The sequence below is a fragment of the Phalacrocorax carbo genome, chromosome 27 (genome assembly GCF_963921805.1).
Source record: "Phalacrocorax carbo chromosome 27, bPhaCar2.1, whole genome shotgun sequence".
In the NCBI taxonomy this organism is placed as follows: domain Eukaryota; kingdom Metazoa; phylum Chordata; class Aves; order Suliformes; family Phalacrocoracidae; genus Phalacrocorax; species Phalacrocorax carbo.
The window spans coordinates 2,365,818-2,386,130 of NC_087539.1; the positions used below are offsets into that span (position 1 = coordinate 2,365,818).

Below are 20,313 nucleotides of genomic sequence, written 5' to 3' on the forward strand. Positions count from 1 at the left end.
AAGCTGAGGCGTTAACAAAAGCACTGTCATGAAACTGAAAACCCCCAACAGCAGCTTGTTCCGTCCTGCACGCAGAGCTCGAGCGTGTCTGTTAACTCTTGCGGGGTCAGCGGGCTACTTAATTCTTTAAAATAGTAAAAAAATAAAAAGATGATACTATTGAGGCTTTTCCTCTAATTAGCAAAGCCTGTTTAAGGCTTGACATATGTAACTTCTTACGACAGCGTAAAGGCGCAGCTGCGGTACGCGCCAGCCTGCGCACGCCATGGCTGCGAGCTCCGCCGCCTTCGGTGTTGCAACACACGTCCTGAAATCGCGTTTTTTGCCTGCGCCAAGCGGGACAAATCCCGTGGGGAGGAGGGTTAAAGGGCACCCCCTTGCCGTGCTCGTGCTGATTCGCCTCAGGATCGGTCCCAGCGTCCCCCTCCCCGTTGGTTTTACTGGTTTCCTTTAACCGGTGTCCCGAGCGCTCGCCTTGACTCACCCCGGTTCTGTTCAGGGGTGCGATGGGACGAGAGATCCCTCAACGGAAACCTCGCGGCTGCTGTGTTGGCTCCCGGGGTTTCAAGATTTTTTTCACTTAAAATCGTTTTCCCCTCCCTTTTTTTTGGCTTTTTGAGGGGTTTATTTGGTTTGGGGTATTTTTTTCCCTTAGTCTGAGGTAGCCTCAACCCAGAAAAGTTGGAGATTTGACCCAAAACCTTTCTTTATCACGGCTGAGAAATGGGGAGAAAGGAGTTAGACGGCAGCAAACGCCTCCGCGCGGCGACAAGAACAAAGCCCAGCTCGACTTGTACTTTCCACCAAAAGTTTTTTTTTTTTTTATATCAACTGATGTTAAAAAATACAGACTTGTTTTACAAGAATAGCACCATTTTTTTTGTTTTTCTCGTATTATACATTAGCACTCCTGCTGGTGATACACGGGGGGGGAGGGAAGGGGGCGGGAGGGGATTCGTGATACCTGGATTTGCGAGATCCCTTTTGCAGGGAAGGGCCATCGTACCTGCCAGTTAGATTCCCACCTCCACCTGACCTAAAAAATAGGTCTTACAGGAAGAGAATAAATAAATAAGACTGTGGGGTTTTTTTTTATTTCCCAGCCTGCCCAGACGGCGTTGGAAAGAGGCGGTGGTCCCCGACGGAAGGCCGTGAATCGAGGGGTCGTTGCAGCCATTCAGTGCAGAAGTCGTACGAGCGATTGGAAAGTACTCAGGTCCTTGGGGGCGGGTTTGGGTTTTTAGTTTTCTTTTACGGTATCGGGCTGGATTTAAAAAACAAAACAAACCAACAAACAACAACAAACAAACAAACACACAAATAAAACAATTCTTTTTACAAGAAGCAGACTGGGCCAATATCCACGCCAAACTCCTGATCGGCTCCACCAATGTCCATAGGTGCAATATCTACAATGGGCAGGCGCGAGGTCTTCTGCGATCGGTACTCGATGACTGTCTTGCCCCATTTGCCAGTGTGTTTCTGGGGAGAAAACCAGGAGGGATGTTATTAGATGCTCTTGAGCCTTCCGAACCAACAGCAACCCCACGAGTCAAACCCCAACTCATCATCCCTTCTCTCGCAGCGGCCCACGGACTTACCGTGCAACCGTCCTCCAAGACGCTGTACGTGAACCTGCTGTTGCCCTCGGCTCTGATCTCCACGTCGTTGGATCCCTGGATGAGGATGGCTTTCTTCAGGTTGCCCGTCTCCTCGTCCATGTAGGCGATGCTGTTCTTGCAATGGTAAGTGACGTTCTGGGAGCCTTCGGTGGACAGGAGGCGGAGGAAGGTCATCTGGATGTTGGCGGTGTTGGGAGCCAGATCTTCATCACCGTAGCTAAACTGGAGGGAAGAGGCGAGACATTAAAACCCGCAGGTGTCGCAACAACCCTGTTTTCAGCCGCCTTTTGCGGGGACTTCCATACTTTATGTTCCTAGATGGCTGCAAAAATCAAAGCCCAGCTGACCCAACTCCAAGCTTTCAACATCGTCCTCTAGAACAGCCAGTCCCTCGTATAACATCCATCAACGTAACCCCAAGGAAGGACATCCCACCCCTCCAACCAGACACCCGACACCTTCCCCTGCGCAGCACCGGGCCGGGGAGGGGGGGACACACTTACGTGGAAACCGCCGTTGATGGTCTCTGCGAACCAGACGTGCTTCTTGTCTTTGGTCTTGCTGGTCCACCAGTTCTTCTTGGGGATGCTGCTGGGGTTGGGGTAGACGCAGGTCTCGCCCGTCTCCATGTTGCAGAAAACTTTGATGGCGTCCAAAGTGCAGCCCTGGTTCGGGTCGATCCAGTAATCTCCTGCAGCGGGGGAGGACAAACGGTGTGTGAACATGAGGTTTTGAAGGTCAGAACGAAGAGCGTTGTGGACCTCGCCGTCCTCTTGGTGCTGGGGGAGAGGGACGGGAGGGGGGGAGGGAGGGATGGAGGCTCTTACCGCTCTTCCACTCAGGATGGCAAAGCTTGATGTCGCGGCAGGTCCTGGCTGGGTTCTTCTTGGAGCCCTCGGGGCTGCGGATGCTCTCAATCTGGTTGTTGAGGGACTTGAGCGTGGCGTCCACCTCGACGTCGTGCTGCCGCAGGCTGCCGGCGGCCTCGTCCGCCCGCATGTAGCGGATGGGGTCGGGACCCTTCTCCGTCTGACCCAGGCCAGCGAAAGCTGACATGTCGATGCCAGTGCCTGGGGGGCCAGGAGGACCGGGGGGACCTGGGTTTCCGGGAGGACCCTACAGGGGGAAGAAGATACAATGCTGATGGGCTCTTTGGCGAGCTGGACCCCCTCTTCTCTGCCACCGCCAGAGTTTTCACTCACCGCAGGACCTGGTTCACCACTTCTTCCACGGGGGCCGGGAGGACCGATGGGGCCAGGCATGCCGTTGGAGCCGTCTTTGCCAGAGGGGCCGACAGGGCCGGGGGGACCCTAGGAGAGAGCCCCAAATGGCGGAGGGGGTCAGGTCGTTGCAAGGAGGCAGGGAAGGTGCTGGGGAGCCGATAGCTCCTGCCGTTAGCGAGCGAGGCAGGCGACCTGGGGGGGCTCGAGGATGGAGGTGCCTCCTTTTCCTCTCATCTCCCCAAACGCCACGGGCAGGACTTACCCTGGGACCGGAGGGACCCGCGGGACCAGCAGCACCTTGGTCTCCAGAAGGACCCTGAGGAGGAAGCGAGGGTGGATGGTTATAGCTCTGTGTCCACCATCGAAGGATGCTCAGCCTTTGCAGGGGCTTTGCATGGGCTCAGGGCTCCCTCCACAGCTGCAGAGACCCCAAAGGAGCCACATCCAGTGCCACAGCAAGATATGGGTGGGGGGCTGAGTGCTGAGATCCCAAAAAAACCACTTACGGGTGGTCCGGGAAGACCCTGCAGACCAGTGAAGCCACGGTGGCCCTTCAGGCCCCTCTCTCCAGCCTCTCCTGTCTCACCCTTGTCACCACGAGGGCCTTGGGGACCCTGGAAGGGGAGAAGGGGACATGTCAGGCTCAGGGTGGCAGAACCCAGTGTGCCCCAGGACCCTGCGCATCACACACGGGATGCCCCGATGGGCCCAGCATCACTCACCGGCATGCCTCGAGCACCAGCAGGACCAGCAGGACCCATGGGACCTTGTGCACCCTGGGGAGAGAAAGGAGGGCAGTCGAAAGGGGCCAGGAGCACAGGCTGCTGGGGGGTGCCCTGCATCTTCGGGGGTGTCTGACCCGGCTGCTCGCAGCACCAGGAACCGGCAGCTGCCAGCACTGAATGGCATCTTTAAACACTCTCAGCTGGAGCATCCGCGCCGAGTAACGAACATTGCAAACAAATACCCTGGCAGATTTTCCCCCGGTTAAGCCTCCCGGCGCTTACGGCTCCCCGGGCAGCGCTTGTGCGTAGGCAGAGCCCCGAACTGGGCTCTTGACGCTCATGAATCCTCAGGAAGATGCTCGGAGCCGCTAACGGCAGTCGGGGCACTGCTGAGTTAGCGACAGCCGCTGACGGCACCCGCCTGGCTCTCCCAATTACTCCAAGTAGCTAATTGGTCCCGGGGGGGCCACTGCTATTTCTTCATTTATCTGCGCTCAGGGTGGTTCCTGTCTCCCCTAACAAGACCTCAAACCCAATGAGCCATTTCCCTCGCCAACGCGCCGGCACTCACCGTCTCGCCTCTGTCTCCTTGTTTGCCGGTGGGACCGACGGGGCCGGGAGCGCCGGGGGCACCGGGAGCGCCGGGGGCACCTACGGGACCGGTCTCGCCACGATCGCCCTGCACCGAGACAACGGGATGGTCAGACCCGCGGGGTTTCCAGCCGGGCAAGAGGGCACGTGGGTAGCGAGCACTGGAGGAAGCGCGCGGGCAAGCTCACCTTCACGCCGGCTGCGCCGTCTCGGCCGGGGGGTCCATCAGAGCCGGGGTTACCCTGGGGGAAGAGAAGAAATTAAGTCTTGACCCTGGGATGGAGCAGGACATGCGCAAACTCCCCTTTCAAAGCAAAAAACGTCAGGGAAAAGGTGCCAGCGATTGCCAGAAGCTGAGTTACGGAGCAGGGCTCTCCGGCTGCGGGATCAGCGACGTCCGGCGCTGCCGCTGGGGATACACCGGGATACGCCGGAGGTACCATCCTGCTTCGCCCGCTCCCTGCCCCTGCTGCCTACCTCACGCCCAGGTTCACCAGCGGGACCCGTCAGACCAGGGGGACCCACGGGGCCGGGGGGGCCGCGGTCGCCAGCAGAGCCGGGTGCTCCTTGTTTCCCAGGTTCGCCCTAAAGGAAGGGAAAATAAGAGATGGCGTGTGTGAGTGGGAGATCCCAGCGCAGCCCTTCACCCAGCGCTCGCCTCGTTTTAAGGCTGCCGGACTCCTCTGCCCAAACAAGCATCTATTATTGCCCAGCCCCGATGCCGCTGGCGCCAGCGGCTCCTGGTAGCTTTACAAAACCCCAAACCTCACCCAGGATTGGGGTCCCTGGGGTGCTGGAGCTGCACCCCAGAGCGCTGGTGGCCCCCTGACCAGCTCGTTGCAGCCCCCTGAGGCTTCACCAGCCTCTGAGCTGCCGCACGGGCTTCAAAGCACCCAAATTCACAGTGCTGAGGTTGGGAAAGCCAAGCTCAGCCGCTCTGGCTGCTCTCAGCAGGGAGGATGCTCCGTGGGGTACGTGGTGGGTGGAAGGGGCTGAGCCTGGGGGGGGGCGACGACTCACCGATGGCCCCGGCAGCCCAGGGAAGCCTCTCTCACCACGCTGTCCGGGAAGACCGACGATGCCGCGCTGTCCTGCCAAACCTTGGGGACCTGGGGGACCGTCAGGGCCCTGTTGGGAGGCAGAGTGGGGGGATCAGACCCAGCGGGGTGGTGGCACGGCGCTGAACAAGCATGGAGGGATGTGCCCCCCCAAAAAACAAAACCTACCGCGGGGCCGTCCTCGCCGGGTTCACCTTTCTCGCCAGGGGGGCCAGCAGGGCCTTGGAGACCGGGGTCACCGGCACGGCCCGGGGGACCGGCATCACCACGAGCACCCTTGGGACCATCTTTGCCAGCAGAGCCGGGGGGACCGGGGGGGCCTGGGTTACCCTGTGGCGGGGAGAAGACAGGGTTAGTGCAAATGGAGACGGCTTTTCCACCCTCATCACCCGCATCCTGGCACCACTCGGGGCTCCAGGTCGGCTCCTGGGCTCGAAGAACCTCAGGAAAACCCCTTTTTATGGGCTGATGAGCTGCCTGGTGCTGACCCCCTGGTATGGAGCAAGCAGCATCTCCCAAGCCCCCAACCCCAGGGGTGAGCAATCCTGGCTGCTCCCCGAGGCAATCCCAGGTGCTCCGAAGCCATCCCGGCTGTCCCCAAATGATCCTGGCTGCTCCCAAGTGGTCCTGCCTGCCCCTGAGCGATGCCGGCTGCCCCCTGACTCACGTTAGGGCCGGGTGGTCCCACGCGGCCAGCGGCGCCGGGGAATCCGGTGGCTCCCTGGGGATGGAGAGGAGAAAGGCGGCTCACACACTGCACTGCACTCCCCCCAGCCACCCGCTCCCGCAGCCCACCCCTCCATACTCACAGGGGGACCCTGAGCACCCCGAGCTCCTTTGGGACCAGTTACACCAGTTGGACCCTGGCAAGAGGAGGAAAATGGGTTAGAAACATGCCGGAGGGGGAACTGCAACATGCCTGCCAGGCGATGCCCCAAATTTCCTGGGGTAGGGACCACTGTGGGGTTTGCCCCCGATTTCGGGGTACCCCAGTGTACCCACCTGCGGGCCAGGTGCGCCAGAGGGACCTTGGGGACCAGGAGCGCCGGCGTCACCCTTCTGTCCGGGCTCTCCTTGTTCGCCTTTGGCACCAGGTTGCCCGTCGGCGCCCTGCAGGGAAGCAGCCGCCGTGAGCGGGTTGAGCCGACGCTGGACCCGTGCCGGGGGGAACAGGGCCAAATACTCACCGGGGGGCCAGCAAATCCAGCAGGACCGGGGGCACCGGGCTCACCGCGCTCGCCCTGAGAGGGAGAGACGGGAATTAAATGGTGTGGGGACAGGGGGAGTGAGGCCAGTGGGGGCACCACCAGCACCCGGGGGCTGTGGGGGGATGGCACTTACGGGGGCACCGCGGGCACCGGCAGCGCCGGATGGACCAGGGGGGCCGGATTCACCCTGGAAAAGAAAAGATGGAGCGTTGGGGAGGGGTGTGGACGGCATCTCCCTCGGGTGGGAGCGGCCGAGGGGCTGCCTGGGCTCTCACCTTCTCGCCGTTGGGGCCAGCAGGGCCGGGGGGACCGATGGGACCCGTCAGACCCTACAGGGGAGAGACAGATGAGGACGAGACCACCACGAGCGTCCCTCGCCGGCCACCCGCCACGTCCCCATCCCACTTACGCGTGCACCGTCCTTTCCAGGTGCTCCCTCAGGGCCCTTCTCTCCGACGTCTCCCTGCGGGGCGAGATGGAGGCGGTGTGAGCCGAGCTGAGACCTGACGCTGCTTGGGACACCTCTGGGACCCCCCACTTACCCGGTCTCCCTTGGGACCGGCAATGCCAGCTGCTCCTCTCTCACCGGGCATTCCTTGCAGCCCTGGGGGACCCTGGGCGCCGTTGGGGCCAGCCGGTCCGGTTGCACCCTAAAGCAGAGCAAAAGTGCAGTTACTGGGGTGCCAACCCCCGCTCCCGACGTGCAGACCCCCAGCCTCACGGTTCCGCTGGTGGCACCGAGCCCTGTCCCCTCCTTGTCACCCACCTTGGGTCCGTCGGTGCCCGGTGTGCCGGGGAGACCGCGGGGACCTTGCAGCCCTTGTGCGCCGGGAGAGCCACGTTCACCGGGGAAGCCACGTTCACCCTGGGGTGGGGGGGGGACAGCGTTAGGAAGAGGCCACGGTGCCACGGTGATGGTCACGGTGCCCTCTGCACGGATGTCCCCAGGGACAGAGGGCAGAGCATCCACCCTGCACTGCCCGGAAGGGACTGGGATGTACTGGGAAGAGAGGGGATGGGCTGCGGTGGAGGCTGTGGGGGAGCCGATGGCCCTGGATGGGGGTGACCAAGCTCCACTGACCCCTCAAGCTCCCCCCAAAATCCCCCATGGGACAGGGAGAGGCATCCTGTCCCCACAGCCAGGAGGACGGGTGATACTTACTCTGGGACCAACGAGACCGGGGGCACCGGCTTCTCCGGGAACACCCTGCAGCAGAGGGGAAAGAGAGTCAGGGGTCAGTCCTGGGGGCTGCCGGGGGTCCTGACCCCCACTTTGCAGCCAGGGGATGTGTGGGAGGAGGGAAAAACGGGGCCTCACCTGATCTCCGGGTTTGCCGCTCTCGCCGGGGGGACCTGGTGGCCCGGGCAGGCCCTGGGAGGTGAAAGCAGCGGCATTAGCACGGTGGCAGCGAGAACCGCAGGGACGGGGGCTCGGGGTCAGCACGAGTATCACCCCGACCCCGGCACCCCAAACCCCCCCTTCCATGTGCTCACCTGGAAGCCGGAGGGACCGGGAGCTCCTTGTTCTCCCCTCTCGCCCGCAGGACCCTGCGGGAAGGACAGTGATGAAGGACCCCAAAACCTCCTGGGGTGCAGGTTTCACCCACCCCAGGATTTTGGGCAGAGCCAGAATCATGGGGGGGGGGATCCCAAAATCCCCATGCCCCAACACCACAAGGGCTGGGGAGTGTAGAGGCTCCATCCCCAGCAGACCAAGGGTGGTCCTTTGCCCAGAGCCGGGGGGGCTACAACCCCCCAACCCCCTCATTTCACGTGGGTTTTGGCCCTGAGTGAACAAGGCTGTAACACTCACGGCAGGTCCCGGGGGGCCGGCAGCTCCTGTCTCACCGTCCTTGCCAGGGAGACCCTACGGAGGAGGAAAATCACCCAGTGCTGAGCTCCGGGCGCGACACTGCAGACCCCGCTTCACCCTCCCCGTGCCTCAGTTTCCCCACCCAGAGACCGCAGATGCCTCAGGGACTGCGATGCTGGAGCAACCCCAGGATTGTTTTTGGGGGGTGCAGCGAGGGAGGGAAAACAACTCACCCGCAGCCCTGGAGCACCGGGGAGTCCTTTCTCACCAGCCTTTCCAGGCTCGCCCTAGAGGGAGGAGAGAAGCCATGGTGATGGGCTCCACGTCCCAGCGCAGCCCCGTTTTGGGTAGAAATCGGTTGATACTCACATTAGCACCTTTGGGACCGGGGAAACCCATCACGCCAGGCTGGCCACGAGCTCCCTGCGGGCCGGGGGGGCCGGGGCGTCCGTCCTCGCCGGGAGCGCCCTGCGGGGACGGGGACGTCAGCAGGGACCGTGCTGGGTGCCGGTGTCCGCCCCGACCCCCCCCACCCCAGAGCATCACTTACGGTTGGGCCGACTTTGCCTTGAGGACCAGCATCACCTGGGCGGCCGGTGAGACCCTGCGGCGGAGGAAAGGAATTGGGGGGCTGCGGCAGCCGGCCCCGAGGCGGGGGGACACCGGGCACGCTGTCCTGCCCAGCTCTCAGGCGCTGCTCCGGGCCTGGAGCTCACGCAGGGGCCGCAGGGGTCTGCCTAACCCCAGGAGCATGGTGGCTGACCCCGAAGAGCACCTTCACTCACCCCAAAGAGCATCTTAACCCCAAACAGCATCTTTGCTAACCCCAAATGCATCTTAACTAACCCCAAAGAGCACCTTAATTAGCATCAAGGAGTATCTTTGTTAAACCCAAAGAGCATCTTCGCTAACCACGGAAAGAATCGTAACCCGAAAGAGCACCTTTGCTAACCCCAAATGCATCTCTGCTAACCCCAAATACATTTTATCTAACCCCAAGAGCATCTTCATTATCACCAAGGAGCATCTTTGCTAACCCCAGATTGCATCTTCACTAGCCCCAAATGTATCTTTGATAGCCCCAGAAAACATCTTAATTAGCACCAAAATGCAACTGAACCAACTCCAAAGAGCATCTTAATGTCAAAGAGCATCTTGGCCAACCCCAAACACAGCTTATTGACCCCAAAAGCACCTTATCAACCCCAAAAGCACCTTAACCGACCCCAAAGAGCCCCCTTGCTGACTCCAGCAGGTCCCACCAGCGTCGCCGCTGCCCCCATGTGGTCCTGCCCCAGCCAAGCCCCCCCCCAGCACAGCGGGGGGCCCCCATCCAGGCAAAGCCCCGCTCTCTGCCCCCTGCGGGGGTGCAGGATCCGACCCCCCCGGCTCTTACCCTGGCTCCGGGCAGCCCGGGCTCTCCGGGGCGCCCAGGGTCGCCGGTGGCTCCCTTGGGACCCGCGAGGCCGGCGGGGCCACGCTCGCCTGGAGCACCCTGTGTGGGGTTAGAGGGGGGAGAAGGGGTGAGTTTGGGGGTTCAGGGGGTGGTCACCCCACTTGAAACCCCCTCCCCATATCCTCAATGTCCCACCTTCGGTCCAGCCAGCCCATCCTGTCCAGGGAAGCCACGATTGCCGGGAGCACCCTAGGGAGGAAGAGGAGGATGAGTGAAACTGGGGGGGGAGGTTTTGGGGGGCAGCACCTCACTGGGGGGCTGTGGGGGGCCACACACCCTCTCTCCAGGTGGTCCCACAGGGCCGGCAGCTCCGGGTTCACCACGGGCTCCTCTCTTGCCTTCCTCGCCAGCCGGCCCGGGGGCACCTTGGGGTCCTGCGGGTCCCTGAGGAAGAAGAGGAAAAGGGATCATGAGGAGCCTTCCTCCCCCACGGTGTGCTGTGGGGGGGGCTGCCTGCACACCCACCCCACCCCCAATAAATCACAGACCCCAGGGGTGCCGGGCAGGAGCCCCTTGCCGTGCCACGTGTCCCGCCGGCGCCGGGGCTCGGCGGCCGCCGCGGCGGGGATCCAGCCCCTCGCATTGAGGCTGGTTAATGAAGCGAGGGGGGAATGTCCCCGGCGGGGGGGGCGCGAACACAGCGGCTATTGTTCCCCTGCGGGAGGGGGAACGCTGCCCCTCGAGGGGCCTCGTTAGGGGAAGAGGTTCGTTAGATGCCGACGAGCTGCTCCGGTCCCAGATGGGGAGCAAGGGGCCGTGGAACGGACACCCCCCCCCCAGCTGAGGTGGGGGGTGCTGGAAGTGGCCCCCCTGCCCCAGGACTCACCGTCTCGCCCTTCGGTCCCTGTTCGCCTTTGAAGCCTGCGATGCCGGGTTCTCCCTGCGGAGCGAGAGGGCGGTGGGGGACGAGGCCGCAGCGCCCCACGGCTGTCCCTGTCCCAGGCCCCAGGCCCCTCTCCAGGCCATAGCCCCGTCCCTGTGTCCGTCTTGCTTGTCCCCACCCCAGTCCCCAACCCAGCCTTGCCCTCGCTTTCACTCCCGTCTGCATCCCTGTCCCCATCTCTGTCCCCATCCCTGTCCCCATCCCTGTCCCCATCCCTGTCCCCACCTTCGTTCCTGTCCCCCATTCCTGCTCCCGTCCTTGTCCCCAAGCCCACAGCTACCTTTGTCCCACCCCATCCCTCTCCCCACCCCGGTCCCCATTCTATCCCTGTCTCCATCTTCATCCCCATCCCAGTCCCCACCCCCTTTCCTCTCCCCCACTCCCGTCCTCATTCCTGACCCCAGCCTCAGCCCTGTCCTTGTCCCCATCCCTTTCCTCATCCTCATCCTCATCTCCATCCCAGTCCTTTCACCTGTCCCTGTATCCAACCCAACCCATCCCCTCCCTCTCCCCATCCTGTCCCCACCCCATCCTGTCCCCACCCCACCCCCATCCCAGTCTCCATCCCATCCCACCCTGTCCCCATCCCATCCTGTCCCCATCCCATTCCCATCTCATCCCAGTCCCCATCCTGTCCCATCCTCATCCCATCCCCTCCCCATTCCATCCCATCCCCGGAGGCCCCTTTGGGGACCGGGGGTGGGTGACCTGGGATTGACCCAAGGGTGACTGGGGAGGGGACCCGCAGGGGTTCAGGAATGGGGGCGTGGCCTGTGGCAGAATGGGCGGGGCATGCACAGAGCAGGTGGGGCCTGTTGGCATTGGGAAGGGCGTGGTGGCAGTGGGTGGGGCCATGTGGTGGTGGGCGGGGCCAGGGCAGGGGTCCCCATCTCCAGGGGCTTTTGGGGGGCTCTTACCGTCTGTCCCTTGGGTCCCAGCGGGCCGGTGGCACCCTGGGGTCCGGGTGGTCCACGGGGGCCAGGGAAGCCTGGAGCACCAGCGATGCCTGGGGCGCCCTGTGGGCAGCCCGACACCATCAGGGGGGCACGGCCCCATGTCCCCCCATGTCCCCTGTGTCCTCCCGCCTCCCACAGCCCCCCCCAGTGTCCCCAGCACCCCCAGCGTCCCGCATCTGCCAGCATCCTCACGTCCCCCAGCGACCCCATGTCCCCCAGTGTCCCCACACCCCACAGCGACCCCGTGTCCCCCAGCATCCTCCATCCCCTGGTGCCACCCGCCCCCCAGCAACCCTTGTCCCCCAGCATCCCCACACCCTGCAGCATCCCCATGTCCCACATGCATCCCCCATGTCCATCCCCCCCCCCGCATCCCCACATCCCCCAGTGTCCCCCACAATGCCCACACCCCACAGCATCCCCATGTCCCCATGTCCCCCAGTATCCCCCAGCATCCCCACACCCCACAGCGACCCCATGTCCCCCAGAATCCCCACAACCCCACAGCATCCCCATGTCCCACAGGCATCCCCCATGTCCCCCCCGCATCCCCACATCCCCCAGTGTCCACCAGCATCCCCACACCCCACAGCAACCCCATGTCCCCCAGAATCCCCACAGCCCCCAGCGTCCTCATGTCCCTCAGCATCCCATGTCCCCCAGCGGCCACCAGTATCTCCCAGCATCCCGCATCCTCCGATCCCCCACCCCTGTGTCCCCTCCGACACCCGGGGTCCCTTTGTGCCACCACATCCCAGCTCAGCCCTGAGTAGCCCCTCCCCACACAGGGCCAGGCCCCCCCTGGGGCTCACGACACCCCGTCCCCATCCATACTCACCGCTGAGCCCTTCGCACCGGGGATGCCGTCAGTCCCTGGGTTACCCTAAAAGAAGACACCGCTGAGCCTGGCTCTGCCCCCCCGTGCCTCAGTCTCCCCACCGCCAAGCAGAGGGTGACCCCTTCCCCCCCCGCCACTCGCAGGATCAGCCCCGTCCCCGTGGCTCCCAGGCCAGGGGACATGTGGGGACAAGCCACCGTGGGGAGGGGGACACAGAGCAAGTGACACCACTTACAGGGGCGCCGGCAGGGCCAGGAGAGCCGGGGGTGCCGGATTCGCCGCGGGGACCCTGGGCACCCTCGGGACCTCGTGCGCCAGTGGGACCAGCTTCACCCTGGGGGGAGGAAAGACGGGGTGAGGGTGGGGGGGGGCAGCCGGTGCCGTGCCTCAGTTTCCCCCGCTGGGAGCAGCCCCTTCTCCCTTACCTTCGAGCCGGGGGCACCGGGGAAGCCGGGGGCTCCAGCTGGGCCGACAGGTCCCTGAGGGTGAGAAGAGCGTGAGGGTCTGTCCAGGCTTTGGGGGGTCCTGGGGGACCCTGCTGTCCCCCCATGGGGTGACACAGGGTCCAGCAGCCCAGGAAGGAGCCAAGCAGCCTTTTACTTACAGGGGGTCCAGCTGGGCCGGGGAGACCATCGTTGCCACGTGCACCCTGGGGGCAGACGGCCGGGGGGAGTCACAGGGGGCATCACGGGGGGGGCGGGGGAACCCCTCCCACCGGCGACCCCCCGCCACCGGGGTGCTACCGGGGTGCCACGGGTGACCCGGGCGGCGTCACACTCACCGCAGCGCCGGAGGGGCCGGGACGTCCTCTCTCTCCAGGCAGCCCACGGGGACCCTGGGGGGGACACGGCAGCGGGTCGGGCTCTGAGGTGCCCAGCCGGGGCTGGGGGGTGGGCAACACCCCCCCCACCCGTGCCTCAGTTTCCCCCTTTTCCCAGCCCAAAGACTCACCATGGGGCCGGGGGAGCCGTTCTCGCCAGGTGAGCCGGATTCACCCTGTGGGGAACGGCAGAGAGGGTGAGCGCCCGCATGCAGCCCCCCGAGGCCACAGGCATGGTCACCCTGCCAGCCCCAGTGCCACGGGGACGGTCACCCTGCCAGCCCCAGTGCCACGGGGACGGTCACCCTGCCACTCCCAATGCCACGGGGATGGTCACCCTGCCAGCCCCAGTGCCATGGGGATGGTCACCCTGCCACCCCCAGTGCCATGGGACGGTCACCCTGCCACCCCCAGTGCCATGGGGACGGTCGCCCAACACCTACCTTGGCTCCAGGAGCCCCTGCCTCTCCCTTGGCGCCGTCCAAGCCGGGATAGCCCTGGGGACAGAGATGGGGGGTGTCACCCTCTGTGTCACCGGGTGATGGGGACACCACGGGTGCAAAGGGGGGGGACGCACACTTACCCGGTGGCCTTTCACTCCAGGGAGACCGGGGGTCCCGGGGAAGCCACGAGCACCCTGTGAGCAAGCAGGGAGAAAGATGGTTGGGGGCAAAGGTGGGGGGGCTCCATCCCAGGGGGGCTGGATCCATCCCGGGGGGGCACTGCCTTACCTGGGGGCCGGGGGGGCCGCGCTCGCCAGATTTACCAGGTTTGCCAGTCTCGCCCTGCAGGGAAATGAGGTGGGGGGGTGGGAAATAAAATCACCCTTTGGCTTCTGGCTGGGGCCATCGCTGCAACGAGCTGCCCGGTCTCAGCCAGGGTTTGCTGCCTGACACCAAAGCAGCAAAGGACTCACATCGTCGCCGGGTTTCCCGGGTGGTCCCGGTGGTCCCCGGGGACCCATCGGACCCTAAAGGGGACAGAGAGACAGTGGGTGAGTGGGAGCGGGTGGGTGGCACGTCCCCAGGCCACGGGGGGGTGGTGGGGGGACGGGGGGGACACTCACAGCAGCACCGGGCTCGCCGGGCTCGCCGGGGTTGCCTTGAAATCCTTGGGGACCCTGGAAGGGAGACGGTGGCATCAGCAGGGTGGCGGGGTGCCCACCCAGAGACCCCCGAGCCTGGCGGGTGGGGGGGTACTTACGGGAGCACCGGAAGGTCCGGGGGGGCCACGGGGTCCCATGGGGCCCTGGTGGGGGGGGGGGGAGAGACAACAGTGTCATGGTGGGGGAACAAGGTGTCCACACCCTCCCCCATCATCTGCCAAACCAGCGGGGGTCCCCCCCAAAATGGGGACGATCCCCATCGTCGGTGACACGGGGCCCCCCATGTCCCAAGACGGGACCCACTGCCACGTGCCCCTGGGGTGCGTGGGGGGCTCCCTGGTCCCGGGGGGGGCGGAGGGGGGGGGGGGTCCCTCTTACCATGGGGCCCTGCATGACGCCCATCTGCGCGCCTCCAGCCTTCTCGTCGAAGCCCCCCGCCATCTGAGCCGCGAAGTTCTGCAAGGGGAAGCGGGCTGAGCACGCCAGCCGCCCCAAAACCCCCGCGTTTCACCCCAAACCCCCCTCAATACTCACCCCACCGAGGCCAGGGGGGCCGGGAGGGCCAGGGGGGCCAGGGGGGCCGGGATTTCCAGGGGTGCCGGGTTCTCCATCCCTGCCCCGGGGGCCAGGAGCACCCTGTGGGGGTGGGGGGTGGGTAGAAAAAGGGAGTCATCATGCAACGAGTGTGTCAGTTCTCTGCCAGCTCCACTGGTGCCGGGGGAGGGGTGTTTGCTGGGGCGGGGGGTGGGGGGTACACTCTCACCTTCTCCCCCTTCTCACCACGGTCCCCTCGTTGTCCCTGCTCGCCTGCCGGGCCCTGCGAGAGGAGGGGTGGGGGGGGGGGGGTCAGCTCTTCCCCCTGTGCCCCCCCATCAATCCCACCAACCCCCTCCCACAAATATTCCAGCAATGCGCCCGGAGAAACGCGCTCCCACCTGTGGTCCCGGAGGCCCTCGGGGTCCTACGACCTGTGGGGGGGTGGGAACATGAGGGTTGGGGTGAGATGGGTGCAGGGAAGAACACACACCCCCCCCAGATCATCCCCGCAACAGCGGGGCCCCCTGTTTTGGGGGTCCCCATGACCTCCCTCACCCCCCATCCTGGGTGACTTACATCTTTAATGTCACCAGGTTCGCCCTTCTGTCCCTGCAAGGCAAAGCATGGGGTTAGCCAAGGGGGGGGCGCCCCCAATCACACACCCCCCCCCAAATTTCTTCCCCCTCCCCAAGGTGACAATCCCCCCCCCAAGAAGGTAACAAACCCCCCCCAGGAGGTGACAACCCCCAAGCCACTTGCCCCATGCAGATACCCAGGGGTCCTGCCTTGAGCCCCCCCCCCCCTCATTTTGGGGGAAAACCCCAGGAATTTGGGGCCCCGGGGGGGGGGACACACCAGCCTCACCTTGGGGCCAGGTTGCCCTGTTGGAAAAACAAAGAAATAAAGAGAAATTAGAGGGGGGGGATGGGTCGGGGGGGGACACACGAGGCGCCTCCATCCCCAGCCCGGGGGGGGTGATGATGCTCCTGGGGGGGGGGCCTGTGGGGCCAAACCGGGGGGGCACAGGAGCGCGGGGGCTCCCCCGAAGCGGGGAGGGGAGCGGGCGAAGCGGGGTTCAGCATGCGGGAGCGAGGCCACGCAGTTTTGGGGGGGGGGGGGCAGCTGGGTGGGTGCTCAATCCTTCACACCCCCCCTCAAGAGGGGGCAGGGAAGGGTTAAAAAAGGCAACTTGGGGGGTTTGGGAAATCGGGGGGGGGGTGTCACATCCCTTCCTGGGGTGGCAGGGGGCATTTTTTGCATCATTCTGGTGAATTAACACGTTTTTGGGGATGGAAACCCCGTTTGAATGTCCCCTTTGCCGGGATGCCCAAGGGGGGGGCGGGGATGTCCATGGCTGCGACCAGCACCACCCCCTGCACCCCAAACCCATCCGCTTTCGAGGAATTTTATTTAAAAGAAAACAACAAATAACCAAAATCCTGCAGGCTTTGAAGCCAGCTGCCATTTGGGGTGAAAAAAAAAGGGATTTTTCCACCCTGGGATGATTTTTTTTTACCCCACTGGGGGGGGGGGGTCCAAGTTGCCTTTTCCCTGGGGCTCCCCATGGATGTTCCCCCCCTCAAGCCCATCCATGGCTGGGTAATTTATTTATAATGGAAGGAGGGAATAAATAAATTACAACCGCTGGGTTGGTCAGTGGGGCATATGGGGCAGCACTCTCCGAAGGGGATTTCGGGGCTGGGACAATCCCGCAGCTCCTCGCAGATGATCTCGTCGCAGAGGACGGTCCCCGTGTCGCACACGCAGATACGGCACGGCTCCGGCTTCCACACGTCCTTATCGCTATAGCTCTGCCCGTCCTGCAGGCAGCTGCCTGCTTCGGCTGCGGGGAGAAGTCGGAGGAGGGCGGGGAGGGGGGAAATACGGCGGGGAGAGGGTGGCGGGGGTCGGGGGTGGGGGGTGGGGGCACACAGCGGGGTGGGGGGGCCGCTGTGATGGAGGTGGTGGCACTGCCACCCCATTGATTATGAGATGACCCCACACACACCCCCAAACTCCCCAAGTTTGGGGGGCGGATGAGGAGGAGCGAGGACCCCCCCCCCCGCCCCAGGGGGTCCCGGCGCAGCGGGGGTGGTGGCTTAGCGAGGGGTTTCCAGCCTGAAGCACGGGGTACCCCCCCCACCCCAGGACCCCAATGGCACTCAGTGTCCCCCTGTCTTGGAGGCACTTAGTGTGTCCCCACAGCCCCTGCGTCTCTGGGGGGACATGGCAGCGTCCCCAGGGTCTCTGGGGTGGTCCCCAGGCTGTACCTGTGAGTCCCCCAGAGGTACCCCAGGGTCCCCAGGAGTGCCCGGGTCTCCCCAGGCCGTACCCGTGGGTCCCCCAGAGGTACCCCAGGGTCCCCAGGAGTAGCCGGGTCTCCCCAGGCTGTACCTGTGAGTCCCCCAGAGGTACCCCAGGGTCCCCAGGAGTGCCCGGGTCTCCCCAGGCTGTACCCGTGGGTCCCCCAGAGGTACCCCAGGGTCCCCAGGAGTGCCCGGGTCTCCCCAGGCCGTACCCGTGGGTCCCCCAGAGGTACCCCCAGGGTCCCCAGGAGTGCCCGGGTCTCCCCAGGCCGTACCCGTGGGTCCCCCAGAGGTACCCCCAGGGTCCCCCAGGAGTGCCCGGGTCTCCCCAGGCTGTACCCGTGGGTCCCCCAGAGGTACCCCCAGGGTCCCCAGGAGTGCCCGGGTCTCCCCAGGCTGTACCCGTGGGTCCCCCAGAGGTACCCCAGGGTCCCCAGGAGTGCCCGGGTCTCCCCAGGCTGTACCCGTGGGTCCCCCAGAGGTACCCCAGGGTCCCTCCCCAGGAGTGCCCGGGTCTCCCCAGGCTGTACCCGTGGGTCCCCCAGAGGTACCCCAGGGTCCCCAGGAGTGCCCGGGTCTCCCCAGGCTGTACCCGTGGGTCCCCCAGAGGTACCCCAGGGTCCCCAGGAGTGCCCAGGTTGCCCCAAGCTGCACCCCAGTGTGCCTAGGAGGTGCCCTGGTGTCCCCAGGCTGCATCCCAGGGTCTCCAGAGGTGCCCAGGGTCCCAGGGATGTGTCACAGTGTCCCCAAGAGGTACCCCAAGGGTCCCCAGCAATGCCCAGGGGTCCCCAGGCTGCACACCAGGGTCCCCAGGAGGTGCCCCAAGATCCCTGGGACGTGCCCTGGTGTCCCCAGGGACCTTGGAATGTGCTGCTGTGGCCCCGGGAGATGTCCTCAGGGTCCCCGCAATGTGACCCAGAGCCCCCAGGAGATGCCCTGGTGTCCCCAGGGTCCCCAGGATGTGCCCTGGCATCCCCAGAGTCCCCAGGCCAGACCCCAGCATCCCCAGGATGTGCCCCAGCATCCCCAGGACGTACCCCCAGGTCTGGACCTCAGTGTCCCCAGCTGCACCCTGTGTCCCTGACCAGACCCCATGTCCCCCGGCTGTACCCCCTGTCCCCAGCTGCACCCCGTGTCCCCAACTGTCCCCCACCACCACCCCAGTGTCCCTGCCGTGCCCCCTGCCCCATCCCATCTCCTACAGCCCAGGCTGTCCCCACACTGTAACCTGCTGTCCCCAAGCTGCACCCCCTGTCCCATCTGTACCCCATGGTCCTAATGCTGTGTGTCCCCCCCATCCCAGGCTGTCCCCCTCTGTCCCCTCAGTGTCCCACGCTGTCCCTCTCCATACCAGGCTGTCCCCCCCGCTAGCCTTAAATGTTCCCCATCCATCCCACACCCTCCCCGCTGTCCCCCACTCTCCTTGTGCTGTCCCCCAGTGTCCCCACGCTGTCCCTCCCTGTCCCCCACTGTCCCCCACTCTCCTTGTGCTGTCCCCCCAGTGTCCCCACGCTGTCCCTCCCTGTCCCATGCTGTCCCCCCTTGTCCCCCTCTCCTTGTGCTGTCTCCCCCAACCCATACTGTCCCCCTCCACTACCCTGAAACCTTCCCCAGCCATCCCACACTGTCCCCCAGTATCCCCACAGTGTCCCCCACTCTCCTCGTGCTGTCCCCCAGTGTCCCACGCTGTCCCCCCCATCCTAGATTGTCCCCCGCCAGTACCCTTAAACTTTCCCCATCCATCCCACGCTGTCCCCCTGTTCCCCCACACTGTCCCCCACTCTCCTCGTGCTGTCTCCCCCGTCCCCCCACCGTCCTCCCCATCCCACACTGTCCCCCTCCGCTACCCTCAAACTTTTCCCAGCCATTCCACGCTGTCCCCCTGTATCCCACGCTGTCCCCCCGTGTCCCCACACTGTCCCCCTGTATCCCACGCTGTCCCCCCGTGTCCCCACACTGTCCCCCTGTATCCCACGCTGTCCCCCCGTGTCCCCACACTGTCCCCCACTCTCCTTGTGCTGCCTCCCCCATCCCACACTGTCCCCCTCCGCTACGCTCAAACTTTTCCCAGCCATCCCACGCTGTCCCCCCGTGCCCCCACACTGTCCCCCCGTGTCCCACACTGTCCCCCCGTGTCCCCACACTTTCCCCCCGTGTCCCCACACTGTCCCCACTGTCCCACGCCGCGTCTCCCGCCGCCCCCCTGCGAACACACACCCCCCCACCCCCCGCAATCTCGGAGCTCCACTCGGGGGCGGGGTGTGGGTGGGGGGTCGTGGGTCGTGGGGGGGTTTTGGGGGGGGGAGGGGGGGGGTCCGGTACTCACGGAGGTCTCGGTCCTGCGCGGCGACGGCGGCGAGGAGGAGGCTGGCGAGGGCGGCGGCGAGGCGGAGCGGGCGGCGGCCGGGCATGGCGAGGCGGCGGCGCCCCTCACCGTGCGTCGGGCCGAGCAGTGCCCGCACCGCCCCGCCGCCGCGTATATGTCCCGGCGCGGCCCCCCGGGCCGTGTAACCCGAGCCGGGCCGGCCCCCCCGGCCCTCCTCCGGGACGGCACCGGCGGCCAGGGAGGGAGGGAGCGGGGAGGGAGGGACGGGGGGGGGACGGGGCTGTGGGAGCCCCCCCCCAATCCAGCACCCCCCGGCCCGGCTGCGGGGAGCTGCGAAGGTCGGGGGGCGACCGAGGGGGGAGACACACACGCCCCGCCACCATCACCCCATCCCCGGGGGGGACACCCTCCCTTCCATCCCGGGGGTCCCGGGAAGACGGAACCCCCACCCCTGCCGTCTCATCCCATCCTGGGGGAGTGAGACACCCCCCCCTCCCAATTCCTTCACATCCCCGAGGGCCCGGGGTGCTGATCGCCCCTCCTGGGGGTCCCTGGGGGCTGAGACACCCCTCCCCCCCCATTCTGGGGGTCCTGGGAAGACGGAGACCCCTCCCATTCCATCCCATGCCGGGGATCCTGGGGGGCTGAGCCCCCCCCCGCCGCCTCCATCCCGGGAACCCCGGGGGGGGCTGATACCCCCCCATCCCATGCCCGGGGTCCCTGGGGAGACTGAGACCCTATCCGGGGGGGTGGGGGTGGGTGGTGTGCTCTAGGGGGCCTGAGGCCCCCATCCTATCCCGGGGGTCCTGGAGAGGTCGAACCCCCTCCAACACAAACACAGGGGGA

The 20,313-nt window shown here is 65.1% G+C and overlaps 1 protein-coding gene across 3 annotated transcripts; it reads right to left on the minus strand.

Annotated features, from left to right (window-relative positions):
• Positions 1 to 791: 791 nt before the first annotated feature.
• COL2A1 (collagen type II alpha 1 chain) lies at positions 792 to 19,656 on the minus strand. Of its 3 annotated transcripts, none has more exons than XM_064474352.1 (54): positions 19,468 to 19,656; positions 16,478 to 16,669; positions 15,700 to 15,716; positions 15,412 to 15,444; positions 15,234 to 15,266; positions 15,062 to 15,115; positions 14,833 to 14,934; positions 14,677 to 14,754; positions 14,397 to 14,441; positions 14,260 to 14,313; positions 14,110 to 14,163; positions 13,925 to 13,978; positions 13,777 to 13,830; positions 13,637 to 13,690; positions 13,325 to 13,369; positions 13,155 to 13,208; positions 12,978 to 13,022; positions 12,799 to 12,852; positions 12,609 to 12,707; positions 12,374 to 12,418; positions 11,497 to 11,595; positions 10,523 to 10,576; positions 9,973 to 10,080; positions 9,832 to 9,885; positions 9,637 to 9,735; positions 8,791 to 8,844; positions 8,610 to 8,708; positions 8,474 to 8,527; positions 8,241 to 8,294; positions 7,922 to 7,975; positions 7,746 to 7,799; positions 7,590 to 7,634; positions 7,194 to 7,292; positions 6,970 to 7,077; positions 6,837 to 6,890; positions 6,703 to 6,756; positions 6,561 to 6,614; positions 6,407 to 6,460; positions 6,222 to 6,329; positions 6,029 to 6,082; positions 5,887 to 5,940; positions 5,388 to 5,549; positions 5,182 to 5,289; positions 4,639 to 4,746; positions 4,350 to 4,403; positions 4,142 to 4,249; positions 3,568 to 3,621; positions 3,352 to 3,459; positions 3,108 to 3,161; positions 2,825 to 2,932; positions 2,450 to 2,738; positions 2,126 to 2,313; positions 1,602 to 1,844; positions 792 to 1,482 (listed from the first exon to the last, which is right to left on the minus strand). In XM_064474352.1, exons 1-54 carry the CDS (start codon positions 19,550 to 19,552, stop codon positions 1,336 to 1,338), a joined length of 4,449 nt encoding a protein of 1,482 aa, XP_064330422.1. In that variant the 5' UTR covers positions 19,553 to 19,656; the 3' UTR covers positions 792 to 1,335. The 3 variants fall into 3 exon arrangements, with proteins under 3 accessions (XP_064330422.1, XP_064330421.1, XP_064330423.1); XM_064474351.1 differs by having other exon boundaries at positions 16,478 to 16,678; positions 19,468 to 19,655; XM_064474353.1 differs by lacking the exon at positions 16,478 to 16,669 and having other exon boundaries at positions 19,468 to 19,655.
• Positions 19,657 to 20,313: the final 657 nt, after the last annotated feature.

Bases quoted from the DNA above. Each gene is read 5' to 3' on its own strand.
- COL2A1 (XM_064474351.1), bottom strand. From the start codon at position 19,552: ATGCCCGGCCGCCGCCCGCTCCGCCTCGCCGCCGCCCTCGCCAGCCTC. The intron at 9,886-9,972 runs GTGTGTGGCCCC...CTTCCTCCCTAG, and splicing joins TGGGACCACCTGGAGAGAGG to GGTGCTCCCGGCAATCGTGG. The intron at 8,528-8,609 runs GTGAGTATCAAC...TCCTCCCTCTAG, and splicing joins CCGGTCCCAAAGGTGCTAAT to GGCGAGCCTGGAAAGGCTGG.